The sequence below is a fragment of the Scedosporium apiospermum genome (assembly GCF_000732125.1).
Source record: "Scedosporium apiospermum strain IHEM 14462 chromosome Unknown SEQ_SAPIO_0090, whole genome shotgun sequence".
Taxonomy (NCBI): domain Eukaryota; kingdom Fungi; phylum Ascomycota; class Sordariomycetes; order Microascales; family Microascaceae; genus Scedosporium; species Scedosporium apiospermum.
The window spans coordinates 445,632-468,388 of record NW_015971791.1 but is presented as its reverse complement, the minus strand read 5'-3'; the positions used below and the strand labels follow the sequence as shown (position 1 = coordinate 468,388).

Sequence of the window (22,757 nt, the reverse complement as noted above, 5' to 3'; positions counted from 1 at the left end):
GGTCTTAAAAAAAAATCCCAAGCGGGCAAGAACGGTGGCTGCCCAATCAGTACTGGAAGAGCACGCTTATTGACTCTCCATGGTGAGACCGTCGGATAGCTTCGGCCAAGATGGGGGAAATATCAAGCACCTCCAACTTGGGGCACAACCGGCGGTGCTCGTCTTGGGGCACCGAGTTAGTCACAACCATCTTGTCGATGGGTGAACGGTTGATACGGGCAATGGCGTCTCCGCTCATAACACCGTGAGTGAGCAGGGCGTAGATCTTCAGAGCTCCCTCCTTCTTCAAGAGCTTAGCGGCCCGCGTAATGGTGTTCGCAGTGTCGACGATATCGTCGACCAAGATGCAAACTCTGTTCTTGACGTCTCCTACCAACATCATAGTCGAGTTTCGATGCTCGCTAAACTTCGTAGGTCGTCGTTCCTGTGGAAAAAAAGTGATTGGTAAGTCTGGGGGAAGCGGTGTGCCGTCACGGCGAGGGGCAATTTACCTTATGGATGAGCGAGAAGTCCAAGCACAAAGCATCGGCAATGGCCGTGGCTCTCTTTGCACCTCCAGCGTCGGGACTAACAATAACTGCTTCCCTCCACTCGGGGATGGACTCCTTGATGTATCTCTGCAATGTGGGCTTGCCATACAGGTTGTCGAAAGGACAGTCGAGGAAGCCCTGATATTGAGGATCGTGAAGTTCCATGGAGATGACTGTTCTTTGGTTAGTCACAACGGGCCGAAAATGAGAGAGAGAAAAGAGAGAGCGCATGGGTAGGCTCACCATGGTCGGCACCAGAGCAAGTCAAGAGGTCGGCAACCAAAGTGCCGGCTTGAGCAATCCATTGCTTATAGCCGGGTCGTGGCTGGAAGCCGTTGATGTTGTTCTGGTTCTCGTAGTCGTGGGTGGTGTACCGGAACGGGGTGTTGGCGCCGGTATTGTTGCTGGTGTAGGAGCCATTGCCGTTCACATAGCCATTGGTCATGCCATTCTGGGCAGGGGTCGTGGGGCGTTCGGTCTTGGTGACAGCGCCGTTGGTAGCAGGCTCCTTTTCGTCGACGCCGTTCTGAATCTCGGCCAGCTTGGCGTTAGAGAGCTTTTGACTAAGACCGTCAACGCCGTTGATGGCCTTGTGGTTGAATTCCGGAGGAGTTCTAGACGCGCTAGGGCCGGGAGTCGGGGGGACACTATCAAAAGTGTCGTTGCGGGACAGCTTGGAAAGAGGGGCGCCGGCCTTCTTGTAAGGCACATCGGGCTGCCTAGAGTAAGGAAATAGCGGAATGACGGCTGTGATCTTCTTGGCGGAGCCGATCTTGCAGGCGGATATCATAATACAGAGCTCGATGAGGTGGTCATTGACATTCCCCGAGCCGGTTTGGATGATGTATACATCTTTTCCACGAACACTGTCTTGGATTTCACACCTGGACCAAAAAAAAAGTGGCGTAAGCACTCCTGTGACTCAACTCTTGGTCAATCTAGGTGGGATGTTACAAACCTTGTCTCGCCGCCCGAGAACTTGGTCAGAATGCGATTGCTAGCAGGGATGCCGAGAATATTGCAAATGTTCTCGACGAGTTGAGGGTGCGAATTGCCACCGAGCACGACGATATTGCGAACCATGGTGACTTCGACACTGGGGATAGCGCTTAGTTGGGTAAGGCGTGAGAAGAGGAAGAGGAATAAGTGGTCGAGAGAGTCAAGGAGACGTTGAGGTAGGGTTAGGAGAAAGAGGAAGAAGAACGGAGGCGTGTTTGTGAGCGCAATCGTGAACAATGAAGCGCGATTCTGTTGTAGAGAGGGGTGAGGAGGGGAATGAAAACGAGATGAGAAGATGAAAAGTTTCAAGGGTCGCGTGCGCACAAGGAATTGTCTGCTGGGTTCTTTTGCCAGACGTTGAGGATCGCAAAATAACAACAATTGAGTTCCAGATGCTCGCTCTCCTAGATTACCGCTATTCCTGCCGCAACTCTCTCCGAGGAGGTTGTTTTGGAGGGGGTGGGTGGTCAAGGATTGTGCTCGCGACTAGATTTTGCAAAGCCGAGTCAGTTCGCTTGTGCTTGAAGTTATACTGCTTTTGATAAACTTTTTTTTTCTGCCAGGTTATGCCGGAGAAATTTTTAGAGGGCGGTGAATGGCTGGAGCAAAGGCAGTGGAGTGCGAGGTAGTGAGGGCTCTAATGCTGCAGTCGGCCACTGGGATGGGAGAACCTACCAACCGAATCGGAACTTGCGGCCTGAGGGGAGGCTAGATGCCGAGGATAGGCGTATTGAGCGTAAAGGAATTTAAGTCTGGACCGGATGGAAATCGAGACGGGGAAAACGCTGTGAAAAGGGTATAGGCGGTTGTTGCGGCTGCTGTAAACAGTTCGTGCTCCGGGGCCGGAAGAAGCAAGGACGCTGAGCCGATCTGTGGCTAGTTTGTCGATTCGGGGCTATGACGAGTTGGTGCGCTGTGCAGCGTTCAACTACCGTGGAGGTTCCCTGTGCTCAGGAAAAAAAAAAAAGTGCGATGATTCAAACAAGGGACCCGGACTGGATGGATGCTGGAGCAGAGCGGACGATGGGACGGGAAGGAAAACGAAGATGGGGAGTGGAGAGTGTCTATGCCAAGAGCCTCAAAGAGGGCTAGAGAGCAGGATAGTCTAATAAGGGAGGCATGGGGAAGATTTTACTTCTTGATGAATGAATTGAAGAAAGGTGTAAGAGGAAGATGATTCCTGGTGGGGTGAAGAAATCGAGAGGCGAGGACAGTTTAATGTATAATTGCCTGGTACCGCGAAGGAAAAAAAATCTGGAAGCTGCCAGTGAGCAGTCAATGGTAAAGGGCAGGAGACACTACGGGGTACACTACTGCGGAGGGGTCCAGGCTACCGACCCAGGGAAACTTGGAAGGGAGAGCACATGCAGAGAGACAGAATACACCTGATGTTTAGGGTACATTAATAACCTTTGTAGCCTTTGTAGTGTACGAGGTACATAACATTTGGGGCATAGTGGGCTCCTGTGGGGGCGAGGCTAGTGTAATGGCAAGTATAGTACAAATGATTTCGTCATTGCCATTGGCAAGAAGAGGCGAGAAGGAGCGGGACAGCGCTTCCTAGTCCATCAAAATCGAAAAACTTACACGGCACTGCAAGCGAAGCCGGGATGTACAGGGTACGAGGAGGGGACGTACTAAGCCCGCGTCCTGGTCCATTCGAGGTTTCTGACTGTACTCTAGAGACCGCTTCATTGCTTCCTCTTGTTCGCCACAGGCTCCGCGTTGTACTAACGAACCTCTAGTTGGATGTAGAGAATACCTCACTTTCACTAGTATCGCATCTTCAGATCCTGTCAGTCTTCACGTGACCCCAAGAATAGCACTTGATGGTCACCAGACGTCTCCTAGTTTTCTTCTAACCTCGGGAGAAAAGTCGAGAGGATGGCGGGATTGGAGTCGAGAGCTTTACGTTTTGTGGGCAAGCGCATTGATTCGGATGCGCGGACATTGATGTAGGGGTGGCGGCCGATGTAGGAGCCTGGGGCTGGAAACAAGTGACACACACAAAGGAAATTTCTCGCGTCACTCCGCTTGAAATAATTACAGGGCGGGCCACCACAGGACAGCACGGAAACGGAACTTGGCAGCGGCTACGGTGGGAATGAGCTTCCGGTGCATTTTGCATTTCGCATTTTTACCGGGCTGGTTACAACATTGAACTTACCCCACACCCAACCAGAGTCGAGAGCAACCAACCCTTTTTCAACCGCCATCAAATGACACTTCAAATTGACATGTAATGAGTATTTTTGAGGCTTCGATGGCACGAGAAGTAGATGAATTGATGAATCCTTCTGAACATATCATGAAAGGAGGGGCTTGATGTTGACAAAGTAAGACGCGATGAGGCGTTAGTATAAGTTGGTCGCGCTCAGACAAGATTCGAAGCCGAAACTCTGGCAGATCCAGTCTGCGTGCGAGGTAGCCAGGCCTGGTTAGCGGTGCACGGAGTACATAGTGGGTTCCTTCCGTACAGGCTGCCTAGTGTTCTAGTGTTCCTGAAAGTTCCGACAATTCTGGGGACTCTGGACCCCAAATTAGAAGTTCAGAAGTGAAGAGCTGGTCGCTTTTCTTGGTTCGAACCATCATGGTAAGAGCAAGTAAGATTGCGTCTTCGGACCTAGTACATTCCTATTACATACAGACAGTGCAGACGACAACCAAACATTGACTCTGGTACTCTTTCCCAACTGTCGATGTACGATGTATGGGACAATGGATTGGTCGGTGCTTGGGTTTAACGAAGTAATTATACCTCAATGATGTGAGGCAGGAACGAGTCCCTGCACAAGGGTCTAGACGGCAGGACTCGAGAAGAGAAGACTGCAGCAAACCGGAGGAGAGAACATAATCAAGGTTTGGTCTCGCTTCAATCTCACTCACTCATGCCACTGTATGCATGACAAATGGAAATGAACGCAAACAATGATCTAATCTCGCGACGGGAGAACGTAGAACTACTACAAGCGCACTATTATGTTCTGCAGATGTTCACCAATGTGCCCTCTCTATCCGTATTGCTTGTGATGATGGAAGCTGCCAAACGGGTATATTAGCGGTGAACTGCTTGACAGTGGATGTACAATGACTTGATGGTGTGATTTCGTTGGACACAGCACAAGCACAGATTGACTTCGTACAGAAGAGTCAATCGAAAAAGAGAAGTGGGGTGGTGTGGCAGAATTTAAAGCTTGGTCTCACCGCCTTATTTTCGATCTCGGAAGTACGAGCGGCTCCATGGACGGACCAGTCCAGTTCTCTAATAAGATTGCCTGCATTACAAACAGATATTCGCGTACCCACAACTGCCTGCAACAAAAGATCAAGAAAAAACCCATCTCCCGTCTCGGAAAAGTCACCACTGGTGGGTTAGCACTTGGCCTAGATCTCGGTCCATTTTGGTCGCGTGTACACTACGAAGTAAACTACGAAGTAAGAAGGAGCAGTTGCTGAAGGGGACGGGCACCGGCTTAATACACTACTTCGTACTTCGTACTTGTAGGATGTCGTTGGTGAGACATGCAACTTCCATTTCCGCGCTTCCTGTCAATCTGGCAGGCACCTGAACGGTCCAAACTTTACACATTGAAGGGTCCTCCTTCCAGCTAGGCTTGTGACGCCCGGCTAGAGTGGAAAGTTCACGGTTGTAATTGTGCATCATTCTTCCCGATCGGCGATTACTAACAAACAAGGGGAAATTCAATCTCCAGCTTTGAGCTTGATCCAGCTCTGTTCCCCTCCGGCAAAACCTAGCCCGCATTCGAGCCTCCCGTACACCACACACTCACCTGCAAACGGCTGGTTCATTCAATCAACTGACACCTTCCATCTGCGCTTTTCCGAGTTTAGCGGCGTTTATTTCACTCTTCCCCTCCATTATCCCCTCATTTTTCTCTCCACCCACTCGCAGGTTCGCTGGCAAGGCTCTCGGCATCTATCAAAGGACTCGAAGGATCAAAGGCTAGAGTAACAGGCCGGAGCCATGAAAATCCTCGAGGCCCAGAATGCCGTCTTGACCAATTATGAGGTCTATAGGCACCTTACCGAGCAAAGAGAGAGATATGCCCAGGAGAAACGCCGCGGGCCTCCTAACTTAGAGACTGTAGTACGAGAGGTGAGTTCAGCTGAAGGGGGAAGGGAGAAAATCCCTTTCGAAAATTTTCTGTTCTCATCATGCTCGGCGTCCAATTCCACACTGCCCCTCGGTCCCAAACCCCACATTCACATTTATTACCCCACGGTGTGGCCCAAGCATTTGATGAATTTCAGGCCCTTCTAAAAAAAGAAAGAGAAAAGGAAAGAAATTATGGCCAAGAAGGCATCAAAAATCAGGCGAAAAGAAGAAAGAAAAATGGACGGACCACAAGATCGGGTTTGCCACTTTGTCGGCACTCCCCGCCCCATGCCCTTCAAAGCCCTGGTTCTTCCTCAGCTCCTCGCGGTAATGCACGCCACTAACTCGTGCCTGCCGTCCTATTTCGGCTCGGTTCGCCCCCCATCTAGATCCTTCAGTACTTTCGCTCACCACCCAACCCGCTGAGCCAGAACCCCATCACCTATACGCCGGAATGCATAGCCCAACTCCTCGAGAGCCTCCGACCCTACAGCTTCTCCAAGGCTGAGGTCATTATGCTCTTCAACCTGCGACCGCAGTCCGTCGCAAACTTAAACACTAGCATTGAAGATCTCGAGGATCGTTTCACCATGGAGCAACAAGAGGCCATAATCGACATTATCGTCAGTGTCCTGGGCAAGTTCGAGTCGAGTGAAGATCAGCCCGCCGAGGGAGATGTCTCCATGACCAACGGCGAGTCTTGAGCGGGCAGAAAATCTCCGGCATGTGTCGGATATAATGTTGTCCGTAACACCTTATAATATGCAGCATCCCCCTTCGCTCTGCCCGCCTTCCGTCGTCCTCGTCATGAGCGCCGTCTTGCAGATCTCCTCGAACGCGAGGCCCACCAGTTCTCCAGTTACGGCAGAGCACTCCATGTACTTGTCAGCCCTTAGCTCCTGGGCAACCCTGTACCCCTCTTGTGGGTAGATGATGCCGTTGGGATCGTCTTCTGAGCGCAGGTCCCTCTTGAGGCCGAGGATGAGGAAGGGAACGGTGTCTCTGTTGGCAAAGGTCATCTTGACATCCGTGATCCACTAATGCCACAAGGTTAGGAAAGGGGGAAACAAAGCGAAGGAACGGGGAAATTATGAAGAGCTTTTGACAGTGAAATCTTCAATACATACAAATCGCTTCATGTTAATGAGACTCAATCTCTGGCTTATGTCGTAGCAGAGAACGACAACGTCCGGATCCAGCGTCTTCCAATTGTCCGGGCCCGACGAGTCACGGAACTCTAGCCGGAACCGATATGGCCCCCGGTTAACCTCAAAGATGAAGGGTTGATCTATATCCCTTAAAATCGTAAAGTCGCCCGTCTTATCCTTGGAGCTCACCCGGCTACACGTTCACATTGTTAGAACTATCTTCTTTTTTCTTTATTGATGTATATGGACATTTGGAAGAAGACCTACGAGATGAAGGTCGTCTTGCCGCATCTGGTGTCCCCCACCAAGACGATCGAAATTGGTATCTCGGCCATCTTTTGATATCAGGAACAATTGGGAACAATTCAAGAGGTAGCAATCACTTTCATTGACAACGTTTTGTGTTTCCCTCTTTCTCCATCCCCTATTCAAACGCTACACTGAAGTGTGTATACAGCTACATCTCAAAAAGAAGACGTCAACCTCCTTTTTGTATAAACTTTCTTATCGCTCCTTTCTCCGTAATCGCCAACTGATAACAACTCCAAACCAATTCTCAGTTGTCACTATCTCTAAGAAGTCAGGGGGCCAAGTACCTTTGACATGGGCTCCTCTTTTTTTCCTAGGTACGACTACTTACATAAGTCCATCCACAAAACCCATTTAGGTTAAACATTTCTCCGGTCAGCGGGCCACACAGTATGGATTTCGCGAATTCTTACCTCCCCTCATCACACTGAAAAATCTCCAAGCCAGGCATCAAGAGGGTGTGAGTAATATGAAGATGATTTAAAGGAGCACGAAAGGTCTTATGAACATCGTCCGCCCGAGTCCCTACTTGAGGGCATCTTCACCTCTCCGGACCGTAAACACAAACGCGCGGAGAACGCGACCCGGAAATATCCATCTCCACAAAGACGCCCCAAGACTCTTATTATTCGCGGCGCATCTTAGCAGCACCGTTGGCAGGCGCAAGGAGATCGGATCAAACGCCCTCGCTAAACCGCTCAATATGGCAGACCTAGCGGCCAAGTACCAAAGGTGGACGCGGACAGATCTCCTCGACCGGCTCAACTTGTTGGAAAATGAACTCAAGCGGCGCAATATTGATGTTGACGCCGAGCTGCGCGCTGCGGCGGAAGCAGCAGAAGCAGAAGCCGCGGCAAAAGCAGCAGCAGCAGCAGCAGTGGTCTCTACTGCCGAAGGAGGAGAGGGAGTTCTAGCCAAGGCTAAAAAGCCAAAGAGGCCCACGGACATCGATCCCTCACGGTACAGCACGCGCTTCATCGCGCTGAAACTGGCATACCTGGGGAAAAACTATGCCGGATTCGAGTTCCAGACGTCTGCGGAGCTGCCGACGATAGAGGAGGAGCTTTGGAAGGCGCTCGTTACGGCGCGGTTGATCTATCCCAAGGATAAGGCCGTGATCGATTTTTCTTGCTGCGATTATGCAAAGTGTGGGAGGACAGATAAGGGAGTTAGCGCGTTTGGGCAAGTTGTTTCTTTGAGGGTGAGGAGTAATCGGCCATTGCCCAAGACATCCTCAGTGGTAGAAAGGGTAGTCGGAGAAGGAGAGGAAGCCGGCGAAGCGAAGCAAGAAGAAACAAAAGAAGAACGACCGTTCGACGACGTCAAAGACGAACTAAACTACACAACCCTCCTCAACAAACTCCTACCCCCAGACATCCGCATCCTCGCCTGGTGCCCCTCCCCACCACCGGGCTTCAGTGCCCGCTTCTCCTGCCGCGAGCGCCAATACCGCTACTTCTTCACGCAACCCTCCTTCCTCCCCCTCCCATCGCAGTACAACCCCGTCGGCAGCAACGGCCGCCTCGACATCGAGACGATGCGCTCGGCAGCGCGTCTCTTCGTCGGCGTACACGATTTCCGCAACTTTTGCAAGGTCGACGCCGCGAAACAGATTACGAATTTCGAGCGCGAGATCTTCGATGCTGGTATTATCGAGGTGCCGGATGCGCGGGCGAATTTACCGTTCTTGGCTGGGCCGGCTATGCGTCGTGAGGGGGACGATGAGCTTCCGCTGCCGAAGACGTATGCGTTCGTCGTCAAGGGCTCGGCGTTCCTGTGGCACCAGATCCGGTGCATGGTTTCTATTCTCTTCCTTGTGGGCCAAGGTCTCGAGCCGGCGTCGATCATCTCTGACATGTTAGACGTGGAGAAGAATCCTAGTCGGACGACGTACATCATGGCGCACGATGTGCCCCTCGTCCTTTGGGACTGCGTTTTCCCCGAAGAAGACGACCCCGCGAGAAAGGACGCGCTGAACTGGGTGTATCCGAGCAAAGAGTGCGAAGGGGACTACTACGGCGCAATGGCTGTGCTCGACAGCTCCTGGACAACATGGCGCGAGAGGAAGATTGACGAAGTTCTCGCTGCGCAGTTGGCGGGCCGCATCGCCGGTGCAGATCCCCCCGAAGTGTGGAACGCGGGCGCCGCAGCCGAGCAGCTGGCAAAGGGAGGGCCCAGGAAGACGAAGGGAAAGGGACGGCCCGTGAAGCCCAAGGTGTTCGAGGGCGGGAATAATGGAAGGCTGATTGGTAGCTACGTGCCTGTGATGAAGCTGAAGAAGATGATGACGCCGGAGCAGGTGAATGATTTGTACGCTAAGAAGATGGGGTTTGCGAGCGCGGAGGAGATGAGGGGGACGGAGGGGTGGAGGAAGGCGATTAAGGATGCGCGGGCCAGTAAGAGGGCCAAGGCGGCGGAGGAGAGCTCAAACGCTTGAGCAGGATATAGATAAAAAGGATACCAAAAGGAAAATAGAGTATACATCACGGCCCATTTCTATGCCCTCTATGCAGTGGAAGATGACGACTTGATCAGGATCAAGATGGATCTTATGCTTTAAAATATGCTCCGGGTATCACGCAACGCAATGCCAAAACACACAGAGAAAAACACCAAAAAGCCCCCTCCCGTCCTACACCTTTCCATTAACAACGACATCCCCCTCGCCCTCAAACAAACAAGCCCTAATCCCCCTCCAAACCTTCAAAACCACCTCTTTCCCAGGCTTCAACCTCGGAAACAGCACAACCATATCCTCCTCCCCCTCCACCACAACAACAAGACAATACCTCACCCCGAACCCCACAAACACCTCGTTCACGAAAACGTCCCTGATCAGCTCCGTAGGTATGAATCGCGCCGCGCCGTCTCCCTGCGCCGGCCGAGTTTGGATACCGAGGCCCCGGAGGACCAGGACGGATTCTGTTGTGTATATCCTGCGGAAGGAGGCGATGCCCAGAATGGTCGCGATGATGACGAGGGCTGGTGTGGAGAGTTTGGTTGTTGCGCCGAGGATGAGGGTACCGAGCGGTGTCGAGGTGAAGAATTGGTGGACGAATGAGGGGAGAAAGTCGCTGTTGGATAACCGCGCTAAAGGTAATGTGACGGCGGATAGGAAGAGGAGGAGGCGCACGAGAAAGACGACCGTGTAGATGAGCGTCGTGGTGAGGCAAGGGGGAGGGCGCGTGGAGAGGGTGAATTCGACTGTTGTTGGGCTTGGACGCCGCGTCCGGAGACGCGGGCTCGTGGTGAGCATTCTGGGGGGTTTCTGTTCGTTCCGTTTCTTCGAGGAGAGAAAGGACTTTGACGGAATTATGGTCTAGATGTTCATGGCGCATCCAATTCGTGTGTTGGAAGTCGCCCCTGTCGCAACTCGAGAACGCGAGAGGTTTCAATGCCGCTTCTGATTTCCTCTCGTGAGTTGTCACGTGACGGTCCGTCGCCAGATGGCAAGACGGCATCTCCAGCTTGACGGGTGTGGGAGGTTGAACGATCAAGCTCTGTTCTGTCCGCTCACTTGGTTTCTACTATATTTCGGCTCGGACTCGTTGGTAGGCATCGTCTGTCTGTAAGAATAAAGCTTGAAGGACGAGCCCTCAGTACAAGCAGGCATGGATACGGGCGATATCAAAGCCCGAGGGGAGCTCTCGCTTCTTTGCAAGGACAAGCTAGCAAGAATACTAAGCAACACAGTCGAGATCCTTCAGACACAAACATTCAGAAGAAGACGTAGTTTTTCAGCTCTCTGATTTAAATTCTTCAAGATTTATTTCTTCCAGCAGTCAAAGGCCAATAGTAATCCCATTCTCCAGACAAAGCATAAGAACTTTCTGGGGTTTGGCGTCACTGTTTGCGAGGATGGCAAGGTACATCCATACCCGAGCCTGGTTACATACCGCGAAACAATTCCCCGAAATTCACCCTGACCCGTCATAGTAATATAAGTAACTTTTTGGCTCAAAATTACCGGCTGTAATGGTCAATCGGTAGAAGGCTTTCACAATTTCTCAAACCTTTCCCCACCCAAGTCCGTAAGATCCCCCCGGTTCGACGCCCAGCGCGAACGCTCGCGGTGGTCGCACACTCGATCGGGAAACCATCGATGCTGTCGCGCCCCTAAGCAATGGGGATGACCTTACTCCAGGGAGGCTTCACTCCGCAGAGACATCCCCACCGTCGCGTGGCGCGCTGGATTACGATCGCCGGGGGATTTGGGTGGGTGGGTTGAGATGGAGATGTCAACTCCATAATTTTTTTTTTTCTATTTTTTGAAGCTATCACCGTGAATCACCCACCAGAGAGGACCACCAATTTGGACGTATCAACAACTAACTTACCTGTCTCTTGGCGCCAAACCCCCTCCACCTAAGAATTATTTAGATTTTTTTTTTTTCTTTTGTTTCTTGCGAAGCTGTCATTCATTACTCGTACGCCATGCTCAATCTTGGCTCCCGTCTCAGCGCCGGATTCAGACGAGAACGGTTCATCTCCCTTCTACCAAGGACATCACCAGTGACAACCAAAGTCTTCAACATTAAAACCAAAAGTGCTTTTGCATATTAAAGTCCAAGGCTGACGGTACCTCTAACTACCCAATATCCGTCCCACCTATGAAGTAGAACCTCAAACCTCTTAACATCTCCATGGCCAACCGCCCTTCCCCTAAAACAGTCAAGTGAAGAAGAATCAAAAAAGAAGGGAATAAACCGCAAAAGAGAGAAGCAAAAGAGAAGAAGTGTCGAAGAAGAAAGAGAAAATAAAAATCGCAAAGAGGAAAACCCCAAGATCATAAACAAAGATGCCGCGGGGCAAACAATGTATAAAGGGGGGAACACCATGTGTATAACACTTTACTCCCCGGTTCTCTTTTTCTTTTTTTCCTTCTTCGCGTTGCGGTAAAACTCTTGCCCCCTGGAAACAAAATCTCCATCTCACCCATGCACTCTCGATTTTCATAGAAAACCCGGACCGAATACCTGCACAATCTTCCCTCGAGTCCGTTGTCTTAACTAGTTTGCCGATATCATAAAGCAGAAAAAAGAAAAAAAAAATGCAAAACCAAAATTCCCAAGATGGGGGAAGAAGAAGAAAGAAAAGAAGAAAAAATGGATCGTCAAGTCATGAAGAGAATCAACTTTGAGTTCTACTGTGAGCTGAGGGAGGGTCGCGAAGTGTACAATGTGTTGTTGCTCGGATCGCCGCGTCTGGTAGAGGCATTTCGACATCAAAGGGCAGAAGAAAATAAAGGATGATGAAAAAAATTGGTATCAAGTTCCACCCTTAAAAAAGAAACGCCCATGGCCATGCAAGAAATGGATAAAGTAAGGGATAAGTAATGAACGATTAAAACAAGTTCAAAAATATCAAGGGCAAGGCCGGGCTTGAAGAAGATGCAATTTTTTTGCTCATTTCGTTTCCCGGCTTTAGATCATCTCGTTCTTGTTGAGACCGGTGGGGAGAGAATTCGGGTCAAGAGGGTGCGCCATCATGCCCATTTGGGTGTACAGGCCTGGGGCTTGGATGCTCTCGTAGGGCGCAACTTCGGGGGACTTCTGAACACGCATGCTGTTGTCCTTTCGGGTCCTGCTGCCGGATCGGAGACGCTCGGTGGCCTTGGAGATTCGACCTGCGAGACTGCTGTCGGTGATGCTGCGACCGCGGCTGTGGCCCTTCAACGATGGAGGTGCTGGGGGAGGAAGGATGGGTACCGTGAGCTCGGTCGGTGGGACATGAATCGGTGCAGAAGGCGAAGGCGGCTCATCATCGTCCATGACAATCTCAATCATGCCCGACGCAAGCGCCGAGTTGGAAGACTGCTGCTGAAGTGCAAAAGGAAGAGGAGCAGGAGGTGGAGGAGGAGGCATCGCGAGGTGCTGGAATTCCTTCAGCAGCGGCGCAGAAGGTGGTGGTGGTGGTGGTGGTGGTGGGTGCTGAGTATCTTGGGATCCTCGTCGGGAGTAGGTGCGGCTATCCAGGGTCTCACCGGCGCCATGGGAGTCTCTACCCTTGCTTCTGATTGACTGATTCCTGCTCAGCGTACCCGACCGAGACGAGGTTCGATGGTTGGGCTTACCACCTAACGGTTCGTCGGGGATGGGCGCCGACATGCAGCGGGGGATCGGAGGGCGAGAAGGAGGCTGGTAAACCGTCGAGGGGAGCAGAGTAAGTCCTCCCACCTCAGGCTCCTTGTTGGGGGATTCCTGTCGCTTGATTTCGGCAGGAGCCTGATCCTCTTCGGCCTTCACTTGCACAAAGCTGGACGGGATCGGGGGGACTGCAGGAGGCGCGGAGACCTGGGACTGGCTGCTCGTGTCGATAACGAGCCTCATCGCCTTGGGCGTGGCAGGGAGGCCGATCTGGGGAGTGCCAAGTTTGCCCCGGCCGTACGGGCTCAGGTGGGGATCAGCTGTCTTGGCCCTGGGCGGCGAGATGGCATTGCTAGAAGAGGACATCTCGACAGCAGTGTAGCGTAGAGCGGGCGCGAGGTCTTTAGGGTGAGTGATCGGGCCGGCTTGGCTGTTCCTGGACAACTCCCTTCGTCGTTCCTCCAGCTCGCGTGCCGCCTGCTCCCTGCGTCGCTGTCGCTCCTCCTTCATGGCCTTCAGGTCTCCCGCGTGCTCAACCGAACCACCCCTCAAGTACGGAGCCGGACCGTTAAGATTGCTGGTGCTGTCCTTACGGGTACGGCTGCGTGAACGGTCCTGGCGGAGAGGGGCAGTGGTTGGAGTAACTAGTCCACGGCTTGTGCTCCTGTTGTGCTTCTCGCGGAATTTCTGCTGCGCTTCGATGGCCTTGAAATAGTCTTCCTCGTCCTCAGTATCATCAAGCTGCGGTGGCACTCCCGTCATGGGCTGTGGTGAGGTCGGAGACCTGATGCCCTCGAGACCAGGAGTCCTGCCTCGGGAATCCTGCAGAGAAGGTCGGCGCTCGGGGCTAGCCCGGCGACTTGCCCCCTTGTTAGAGCTTCGCGACTTGTTGCTCACCTTCCTGTGTCCAATCGGATCCGTGGCAGTTACGTCGGTATACTTGGCAGAACTTAGAACCACCAAGTCTTCGGGAGACATGGGAATGGGCGATGTGGGAGACCGCTTGCCGGGATACACCTTGATAGGAGTACGGCCACGCTCCAATGACGGTTCCCTTTGCGTTTGTCGCTCTCGGCTGCTCTCTCGTCCCCTGCCCGATTTCCGGAAGTCCGTGGCCGCATCGAGGCTGTGGATGTAGTCAGCGTGCCTCGATGCGCCAGTGCGCGTGCTCCGTGATGTTGATGCCGAAGTAACCGAACTAACCGAGCCAGGTCCCCGGCGTCGAGGCCAGTGGTACTTCGCAGACTGGGCCACCGCAGTATCCGGCGTGGGTCGCGCGTGGTCCACCGGCTCGATGTGAAGGTTAAGGCCTGTAGGCATCCTGTTGCGGGAACCGTTTCGACGATTGGTCATGTGCTGCTCCATCTTGCGAGTCACCGAAGCGTCTGGGGGCGGCATGTTATCGCGGGCATTCCGGAGACCATCCCTCATCATCATAGGACTAGCAGTATGAGCCCTAACAATGGACAATCCAAACGAGATGCTCTCCTCCTCTTCCGTGTCGTCCCTGTTAGCTCCGCCTGCAGACAGCTCGCCATTAGCCTCCCCGATTGCGGGGAGGGGTGCGCGGCTACTGTAAGCGGACGAAGCAAAAGACTTAACAGAGGTCGGCGTATTGAACGCACTCCTGTTCCCACGAACGACGGCTGTCATAGGATCCGCGTCGACGGCAGATTCCGCAATGGGTGTTACCCCGGCGGCGATAGGGGTCTGCCCGCCATCAGCCTGCGAAAAGAACTTGGCTGCCCTCCCGCCTCCGCCCTGCAGGTCGCCAAAGCTAGTGATGATTTTCAACGCTGAGTTCTTCCCGACCAGCCTTTGGGGGCCGCGGTTAAGACCTGGAGGCGACAGTGGTGGACTAAGAATCTCACCGATGCTGGCGGCCGCGTTCTGGAACGTAAGCTGGGCAGCAGATGGGGACGCCCAGGGCTCCGTCGATTCTTGGCCGCTGCAAGCAAAGCTAAAATTGAATATTAGTAAAAGCGAGGAAACCGAAGAGAATGAACAGGAGGAAAGGGGGAAGGCAGTCAATCCATGGAAAGACGTTCAATAAGTTACGTACCATCTGATTGCCAATTCGCGCTGTGAGTGGTGAATCGCCCACTCACCCCATTTCTTAATGATGGCGGCCTGTCGCTCCCAGACGGCGGGGAAGAAGAGACAAGTCAGGATGAGAGCCTCCATGTAGCGCTTGTGCGAGTTGTAGATCTCAATGGCATCGTTATGGTCGCCCATGCCAATCAGAATCGTGGCGGCAGCATGCACATCACCCTTCTCGAGCAGAGTGGTAACGTAGGCTCTGCCGATCTTGTGTTGGGCACCCTGCTGACGACCGATCCCACTGAGTGCCAACAGCATCCAATCCGACGAAGTCATAGACTCGGCGCCTCTGGTAATGATATCTTGGTCGATGATCCCCAACCACTTCGCTAACATAATTCGACTAGATGAGCCGCTGGGGTGGCGGCTCATCTCATCGGCAATGAGATCTTCAATCTCCTTGTGCCAGCCGAAAATAGTGCTAAGCATCTGGCGGCGGAGATCGTCGTTGGTGAGACGACCCTTATCCAGCGCGAATGGGGGCTTGTATGGGATATCGCTGAGCCGGCTCCGAGTGAACCTGAACAAGTCATCGACTCTGGTTTCCTCAGGGGCAGGTGAGCCGGTCTGGCCAACTTCGTTTCGCAGACGCGAGGGTCGCTGGTGAGACTTCGTCGAGATGCTGCTGAAAGAGCACTGGGAGTACAGATCTGATGGCTTGTAGCTACGTTGCTTCGACTTGAGGGAATCCCCGGCAGAGATGTAAGTATGTTCAGTGAGCCCGCGAGATCGGATGGATCCTCCTCCATACTGGTTGGGTGTGCGGGAGCCAGAAACCGTAGAATATCCGCTTTGAGATGAGAGCATGCTCCGGTTCTCGGCGCGCTCTTGCTGACTCTCATCCTGGCTGAAGCTCTGCTTAGAATAGTCATCATCGCTCTCCGAGACACCGACATCGCTGGGGTTAAAAGTGATCTCCGACTCCGAGGCAATGGTCGTCGCCTTTTCGTTTTCGAGCGAGACGGGTGGAGACGGAGGCAGGAGGTTTGCCGGGTGTTGAACATTAGCAACCATGATCGAGGGAGCGTTCAAGTCGAACTGTTGGACGGTGTTGTTGGCTCCCAAGGTGAACAGTGATGCGCCCGGACCGTAGACTGCAAGGCCACGAATATGCTCTAGAGTTGGAATCATATCATGAGTAACATGCTTGGTTCGCACATCCCAAGAAATGGTCTCCCTATATCAGCAATTGTTAGCTGGCTAGACGGGGCCTCGAAGGGGCGAGCAAGGGGGGAAACTTTGTCCTACATACAATTCAGAATATTGGATGATGCGCCCGTTCTTTGACCAGGCCATCCAATTAGGTCCAGGGCGGAATATTTCTGTTCGCTTAAGGGAGCGAACAACCTTGGCGGGCTCATGGGCGTTAAAGGACTTGGCCACGCTCCAGACCTTGAGATCACCTTCTTGGGTTTGAGATGCAAGCATGTCCGACTTTTGGCGAGAAGAGGAAGCGTGCCATTGCAGGGTAACAATTGGCGAAGGTGATCGAGACATCATTAGGTTATGAAGCACCGTAAAGCGCGGTTGCAGCGTGGCAACCAAGCACTGCCCATTTTGATATCTAGAGAGGAGAGAAGAGGGTTTAAGTTAGCTCTTAGCTGTCCCGGCTTACACCGCAGGTTCTCAGAAAGAGGCCCCAGCCCGGCCCAAGCACTCAATCACTCACCCTATTGCGAATGTTCTGCAATCGCCTGAAGGAGCCAGTGCTGTAACTGCAATTTGGTCGATTGTTCTAGAAGAGATATGCTCTTGTGTTCTCGGTTCGAACAGGATTATCGTTCCTTGCGAGTTTCCTGACCTGATTGTTAGCAGAGTTCTCGACTAACACCAAAATGAAAGGCCGGGATTAAAAAAAGAAAAGGGATAGGACGGGGACGTACCAAAAGCAACATTGCCGCTACGCATCCAAGCCGCAGCCGTGATATGCTCGTAAGAGGCGAACCGAGAAATTTCATCTCCAGTCATCAAGTCCCAAACAATCGCATTTTGTCCAGCATCGTAACTGACCACGAGACGTCCAGCTCCGCGCTCGCTTTGATTATCGACGGCTAATAGCTGGACCTCGTGGGAATGCCTCGCAAATCGGCGCTCGATGGTTAGGGTATCGTGGTGACAGCAGACGACCGAAGGACCCTGCGCGTAGAGGAACATTGATGCCGTCGCGGCGCATGGCTCGAAATACTTGGGAAGCGATGGCGGCTGCATTGCAAAGTCCGCCATCTCGGCAGTCCTGCCCCGGTTGGACGACCGGCCTGAGTGATGTGAGCCGGACCGTTGCCGGGAATTAGAAGACATGGCAGCGCTCATTTCGAATGGTATTTTTCGTCCGTCAACTCCCTTTATTTGACCCTAAGATTTCAACGTTCTGCGAACGTCATAGGTTCTATTAGTCGGCAGAGCGCATTTCGAGACGAGGTCATTCGCGCAACGTTGCTCAAAGGGATAAGTAGCTGGGCAGTGTGCTGTCCACTCCCAGGGAAAGGAAAAGATGAGGAAAGAGGGACAGCAATGCGCTTGCATTTTGTGCTAGGGGAGTACGAGCACATACATCTTAGATTTTGGCTTCGTCTGGACACGCCGCGTGCTGGTCGAGAAATTGTGGCGAAGCAAGGACGGGGCGGGAAGCTGCGCAGGACGAGCTTCAAATCATTACGAAGAGGCGCTCTGACGCCCGTTTCCGGTGCCGGCGAGGACGGAGAGGTGCAAGAAATAGAGTGTCTTTCTTCCCTATTCCAAGTTTTTCGGTGTATCGTTGCTCTACACTTTCTTGAGAATTCGGTCGGGGAGGCGTGGGTTAGGAATCGAAATCGACGTCGCTCGCTCGGATCGGAGTCGGAGTCGTCCGTAGTACAGGATCCGTGTGAGTGAATGGCTTGTGTGAAGGTGTAAGCTCTTGGTTCATTCACCTTGAGCAAATGGCCCAAGAGTAAGACCAACGGCGACGTAGTGACGGAAATAGGAAAGGCAGGAAGGGAAACGGAGTAAAAGAAGGGGGGGGAGGGAAAGGGAATAATATCGAGAAAGGACAGTAACCAAATCTCGGTTCCGGCCTCTTGTGCAGGCAATGAATGGGATGTGGCGGGAGAAGGGGGGAGGGACCAGTCGACCAGGGAGGCGCTGTAGACGCAGACGTGGATGGAGTAGCGGTACCAGGGTGTGTCTAACAGGTTTCCGGCGCTTCGTGGGACGGATCAATTGATAATAATAGGGCGGGGAAAGCGTGTCTCTGGGTATACCTGGAGTTTGCGAGATGCGTTGGCGCTCGACCCACAGCATTGAGCGGCGGGCTCTTCCACACACGACTCACCTTCTCGTATAAGAATACTCTCCTTCTTGCTTCTCTAGATGCGGTATCGCCCCTTTCTACACACTCACAGCCCAGACAGCTTGTACTACTGAGATGCAGAATCCTGGGTGATGCACAAGAACGCTGCAGAAGACGTGCGTCCAGGTACCTCGGAAGCGAGGAGCAGGCGAAAAGTACGAAGTGGTAGAACAATACGGAGTCTCCAGAAGGTTGGGACGGAAGCCGGACTGAACTAGGATTTAGTGGAGTTGCAGATCACTGCTTCGTAGAGCAGCGAAGAAATATAGAAGAGAGGAAAGCTGGACAAAATGGAATAATATAATGCTGAAAAGGGCAAAGAAGGGAAATAGGAGGCCAGATTTTACTCGATCTTGGGATTTGGATGGAGGGATGGGGAAAAGCGATCCGGTGATGGAGGAGTTGGTGTGGTAGTATGGAGGATGGAGGAAGGAGGAGATGGGCGTGTCCAATGTGCGTTTGACTGGTCTCGCCCATGGGTGTGAGTGTAAGTACAATCAAGCAGCATTGGGAGACGTAGTCAACGTCGAATGTGACTTGAAATAAGTGAAATGCGGTCACTACAGATACGGACCAACAGAACAGAGCCATGGGCTGGTGCAAGGAAGCTACTGTGCAGTAGTAATTATTTCATGGAATCCAAGCGTCCATTTACAAGCAGCTTGAGGTAGATACAAGAATGGGTCTTGGAGCTGGTGAAGATCTTGCAATACCGGCAAGTACAGGTACATCGGGGTAGGCTGGCAAATCCCGAGTCGCCGTGGTATCCACTACAAGGAATGTAGTATACATGATGTGTGTGTGAATGTGCATACGGGCCAAACCAGAACGTTTGTTCGTGGGGACAAGGGGCCAGGATCTCCGTATTGGCGCGTAATGGAAGGCGGGAACTGGCTGCTCTAGAGGTGGATCGAATCATCTCAGATCTCGTCGCTTGTCCGAGGACGAGTAAAATTAACCAGGGTATATATAATTCAAGCTAACGTGGCGGGGCTTTACTTAGAGGCCCTTCAAAACGGTGCGCGAAGCGTATCAAATGAAGTTGATTTGATGTATTCGTTTGAACCATGAAATTAAAGAAGGAGCATGTTTTCTTCGTATCGTCAAAATGGTGAATTTGAGGAAAGGGCGAGATACTTGAGTAATACTAACAGTACACACAATCATCACATCGGGAAGCATCCATGGGAACATGGGAACATGTGCGCAAGCATGATGGGCCAAATCGGCCGGGTTGCATGGACCAGTTGGCAGTCACCGACCAGGGTTGTAAAGTGCTCCGCTCTTGCAGTGCATACCGTGAGCGGTATAGCCTGTAAGACTAGAGGTAAACGTTCTGGTCCAATGTAGAGGGGGGAAGCGAACGAGAAGAACAGAGTCAACGTGAAAATGCCCCAGATTAAAGCGTGGGAACGGTCAAGCCACGACATGCCGAGCCCTTGATATGACACCAGCGGTCCTGGTTGGGTGCCATCATCATAGGCTGTTATTGCTGGGTGTAGAAAATAGATTATATCATTCAACAATGCGGTGCGAATTCAACAGGCGCGGTACCAGTACACAGGTACGAAGCATGAGTACGACGAACTCGAACACACTCAATTGATGCCTCAAACGAATTCGCATTGATACTAAACTAGTTCACTGGTGTACAGGTATCAATTTCCTCGATCTCTTTCGTAACCTGGAAGTCGCACCCCAAGCATCCGTTTGAGCCAACTTCGTAGCATCCTTTGCTGCGACTCGACGGGGAGCAAGGCATAGCGTACATCAATAATGTCCTAAAATTAGATTTTGGCTACTGCGAGCCTATTGTACATCAGCCATCGCGTCCGCCACTACCCAAACAAGCCATGAGATCAAGGGACCAGACATCAACGCAAACAGACATTGAACCAGAAGGAGAGAAAAAAACTCCAATCGACGACTAGGGTACCCTTACGGATGCTACATCACCAATCGCGTATTGGCGGGATCGAGAGGGGGAAAAAAATCTGTCCTTGGGGGCTATTTATTACGGACAATGTCCAAGCCCATCATCCCAGGCCAGCCGACCTGCAAAAATGGAACCATTATCTCGAAAGTGTGATGCCCTCTTAACCTGGTCGAGCCTTCTTGTATGAGCACTCGAAATATCTCAGCGACCGGGATAAAGTGGCATTATTTGACGGCATGAAGTACTAATACGGAAGAGAGGGAATAACGAGAAGAGATTGGAGGTCGATAGATCAATTGGAGGCTATCACATCGTCATGACATTAATCCGAAGAGTGAGAAAGGATTGATCTCCCGCTTCTTGTCGAGACAGTCTCGTGAGGTACCTGGTGAGCTCGCAGAGATCAAGTAAGAACGGAAGTACCTCATCCGTTCGGGGAAGCTCTGCTGTCCGCGCTCTGCTGTGTGGGAGTGTTAGAGGACAGGCCTGTAGTGTAATCGTACCTTACAGACCGGGATGGACCTGCCGTCCCAGTCACGGCCCAGTTTTAGACGTGACATTCGTGACTAGTGTGTGCAGTGGCACTTTGGCAGTACCCATCCCCATCCCCATCTGCGCAGTGGCTCATCGCACGACATGGCAAACGAACGGCCTGCTGTATGGGTTCGCCCCAAGTAGCGCAGTTATGCAATGACGGCATCGCGCCGCAATTGTGAGCGCCAATGTGAAGTGGTAACTGAATTCTCGACTCAAGAAAGAGAAAACGAACCCGCTTAAGCAGCAATGCCATTGTGTGCCCACTATACTCGGAACATCGAGGCCAAAAAAAAAGGAGGGGGACAATGACCAAGAGACGGGTAGCCGCGAGGAAGGAGCAAGTAAAAAAAGCTCGACGTCGGTTGGGCATCGGCCAGGTCAAGTGGACGGAGTGTGGTTGCGGAAGCGCCCAACCAGCTGTGGTCAAGGCACCTACGGCCCACGATTGGCTGCCTAACCTGCACCTACTTTCACAGCCCTGGCCAATCACAGCGTCTATCACTTTAACCAACAGGGATCTAATCGCCCGCTCCCGGCTCTTATTTGCTGCACCTATTGCCCCGGTCCCGCTCAGACTTTCCCTGCCACCAAGAAAAGAAAGCTCTCTCTTTCCTCAAATCTCTTGGCCTTTTGCAACCGGGTGAGTGCGATACGTGCGAAGTACCCTCCAAAGTACTTCGTAGCTCCCTTTACTCTTTCCGCTAGACCTTCCTTCCCGTTCTCTTCACACGGGACCCACTCGACACTTTTTAGCGGGAATCCTTCCTTTGCATCAAGAGACAGGGTCCTTTTTAGTGCGCCGTTTCACTCACTTACACATGCTCCCAAGTACTTCTGGCGAAAAAAAACCTTGAAGAGTGTACGAAGCACACGCAGACAGAAGTATCGAAGCGATGCGAATACTTCGTTTCATTCGTTCGTCCACTCCTTCCTTCAACGTTAGCGTAGATATTGAGCTAGCTCATGGTCAGCGCTGGAGCTGGAACAACTTCAAAGCCCTCGAACCTACTTCATAAACGGAAAGAGGCTGGGCTAACTCTAAGTTGGAGAAGTAACGGTCTGATGTCTAAATGACACGATTTTCACCAAGAAGCTATCAATTGACGCCGAATCTTGTGAATGCCATCTGCAAGTGACCTCGAGGGCGGTGACAACTCACACGCTCAACAATTCTGCGTATTAGAAAAGAAGAAGAGTCATAGACGACAAGATGGCAGGCGTTGAAGGCGATATTTAGACGCTTGCAGAGCTGAATGTCATCCAATGGCAGCGCCAAGCTGCGATTCGAATAAAGAATGGAACGATTTCGATATCTTTCGTCCCAATCCGTGTGGTCCGCTAAACCTGTCGGAGGGCAGTGCAACCCCCACGCATGAAAAAGCGAGTGCATCCGCTTGGAGACGGATGTTCCTGGATCCAGGACAACCAACAACATCGAGCTCCGTCTCTTGCCGAGTTGAATATTCTTCAATTGGGTTTCATGGGGCGAATATGCCGCAAAATGAACATGTTAGATGACAATCTCGATCTCATTCCTGATTATTGTGCTCGTGCTCCAGCATCCGGGAAGGAGTGGTGGTTCCTGGCTGGTGCTCTCGATTCAGAGGCTTGGCAAATCGGCCACCCCTGCAAGCTGAGGCAGCTCGGAGCCAATTGCTTCGTTTTTC

General features: G+C 52.2%; 4 protein-coding genes and 2 pseudogenes across 4 annotated transcripts; 2 read left to right on the top strand and 4 right to left on the bottom strand.

Annotated features, from left to right (window-relative positions):
• Window positions 1-46: 46 nt before the first annotated feature.
• On the bottom strand, window positions 47-1,613 carry SAPIO_CDS4000 (Uncharacterized protein; the record flags this gene model as incomplete). Its single annotated transcript, XM_016786661.1, has 4 exons — window positions 47-424; window positions 492-703; window positions 774-1,414; window positions 1,489-1,613. 4 exons carry the CDS (start codon window positions 1,611-1,613, stop codon window positions 47-49), a joined length of 1,356 nt encoding a protein of 451 aa, XP_016643637.1.
• Window positions 1,614-5,514: 3,901 nt separating this feature from the next.
• On the top strand, window positions 5,515-6,350 carry SAPIO_CDS3999 (uncharacterized protein; the record flags this gene model as incomplete). The annotated part of the gene is made up of 2 exons (XM_016786660.1): window positions 5,515-5,646; window positions 6,036-6,350. The coding sequence occupies 2 exons, from the start codon at window positions 5,515-5,517 to the stop codon at window positions 6,348-6,350; spliced, it is 447 nt and encodes a 148-aa protein (XP_016643636.1).
• Window positions 6,351-6,401: 51 nt separating this feature from the next.
• On the bottom strand, window positions 6,402-7,129 carry SAPIO_CDS3998 (uncharacterized protein; the record flags this gene model as incomplete). The annotated part of the gene is made up of 3 exons (XM_016786659.1): window positions 6,402-6,683; window positions 6,774-6,987; window positions 7,062-7,129. 3 exons carry the CDS (start codon window positions 7,127-7,129, stop codon window positions 6,402-6,404), a joined length of 564 nt encoding a protein of 187 aa, XP_016643635.1.
• A 677-nt stretch (window positions 7,130-7,806) lies between these two features.
• SAPIO_CDS3997 lies at window positions 7,807-9,540 on the top strand (annotated as a pseudogene; the record flags this gene model as incomplete).
• A 195-nt stretch (window positions 9,541-9,735) lies between these two features.
• On the bottom strand, window positions 9,736-10,359 carry SAPIO_CDS3996 (annotated as a pseudogene; the record flags this gene model as incomplete).
• A 2,167-nt stretch (window positions 10,360-12,526) lies between these two features.
• SAPIO_CDS3995 (IDC1 protein) lies at window positions 12,527-17,599 on the bottom strand (the record flags this gene model as incomplete). Its single annotated transcript, XM_016786658.1, has 5 exons — window positions 12,527-15,149; window positions 15,252-16,466; window positions 16,542-16,853; window positions 16,959-17,085; window positions 17,173-17,599. 5 exons carry the CDS (start codon window positions 17,597-17,599, stop codon window positions 12,527-12,529), a joined length of 4,704 nt encoding a protein of 1,567 aa, XP_016643634.1.
• Between the last annotated feature and the right edge of the window lie 5,158 nt (window positions 17,600-22,757).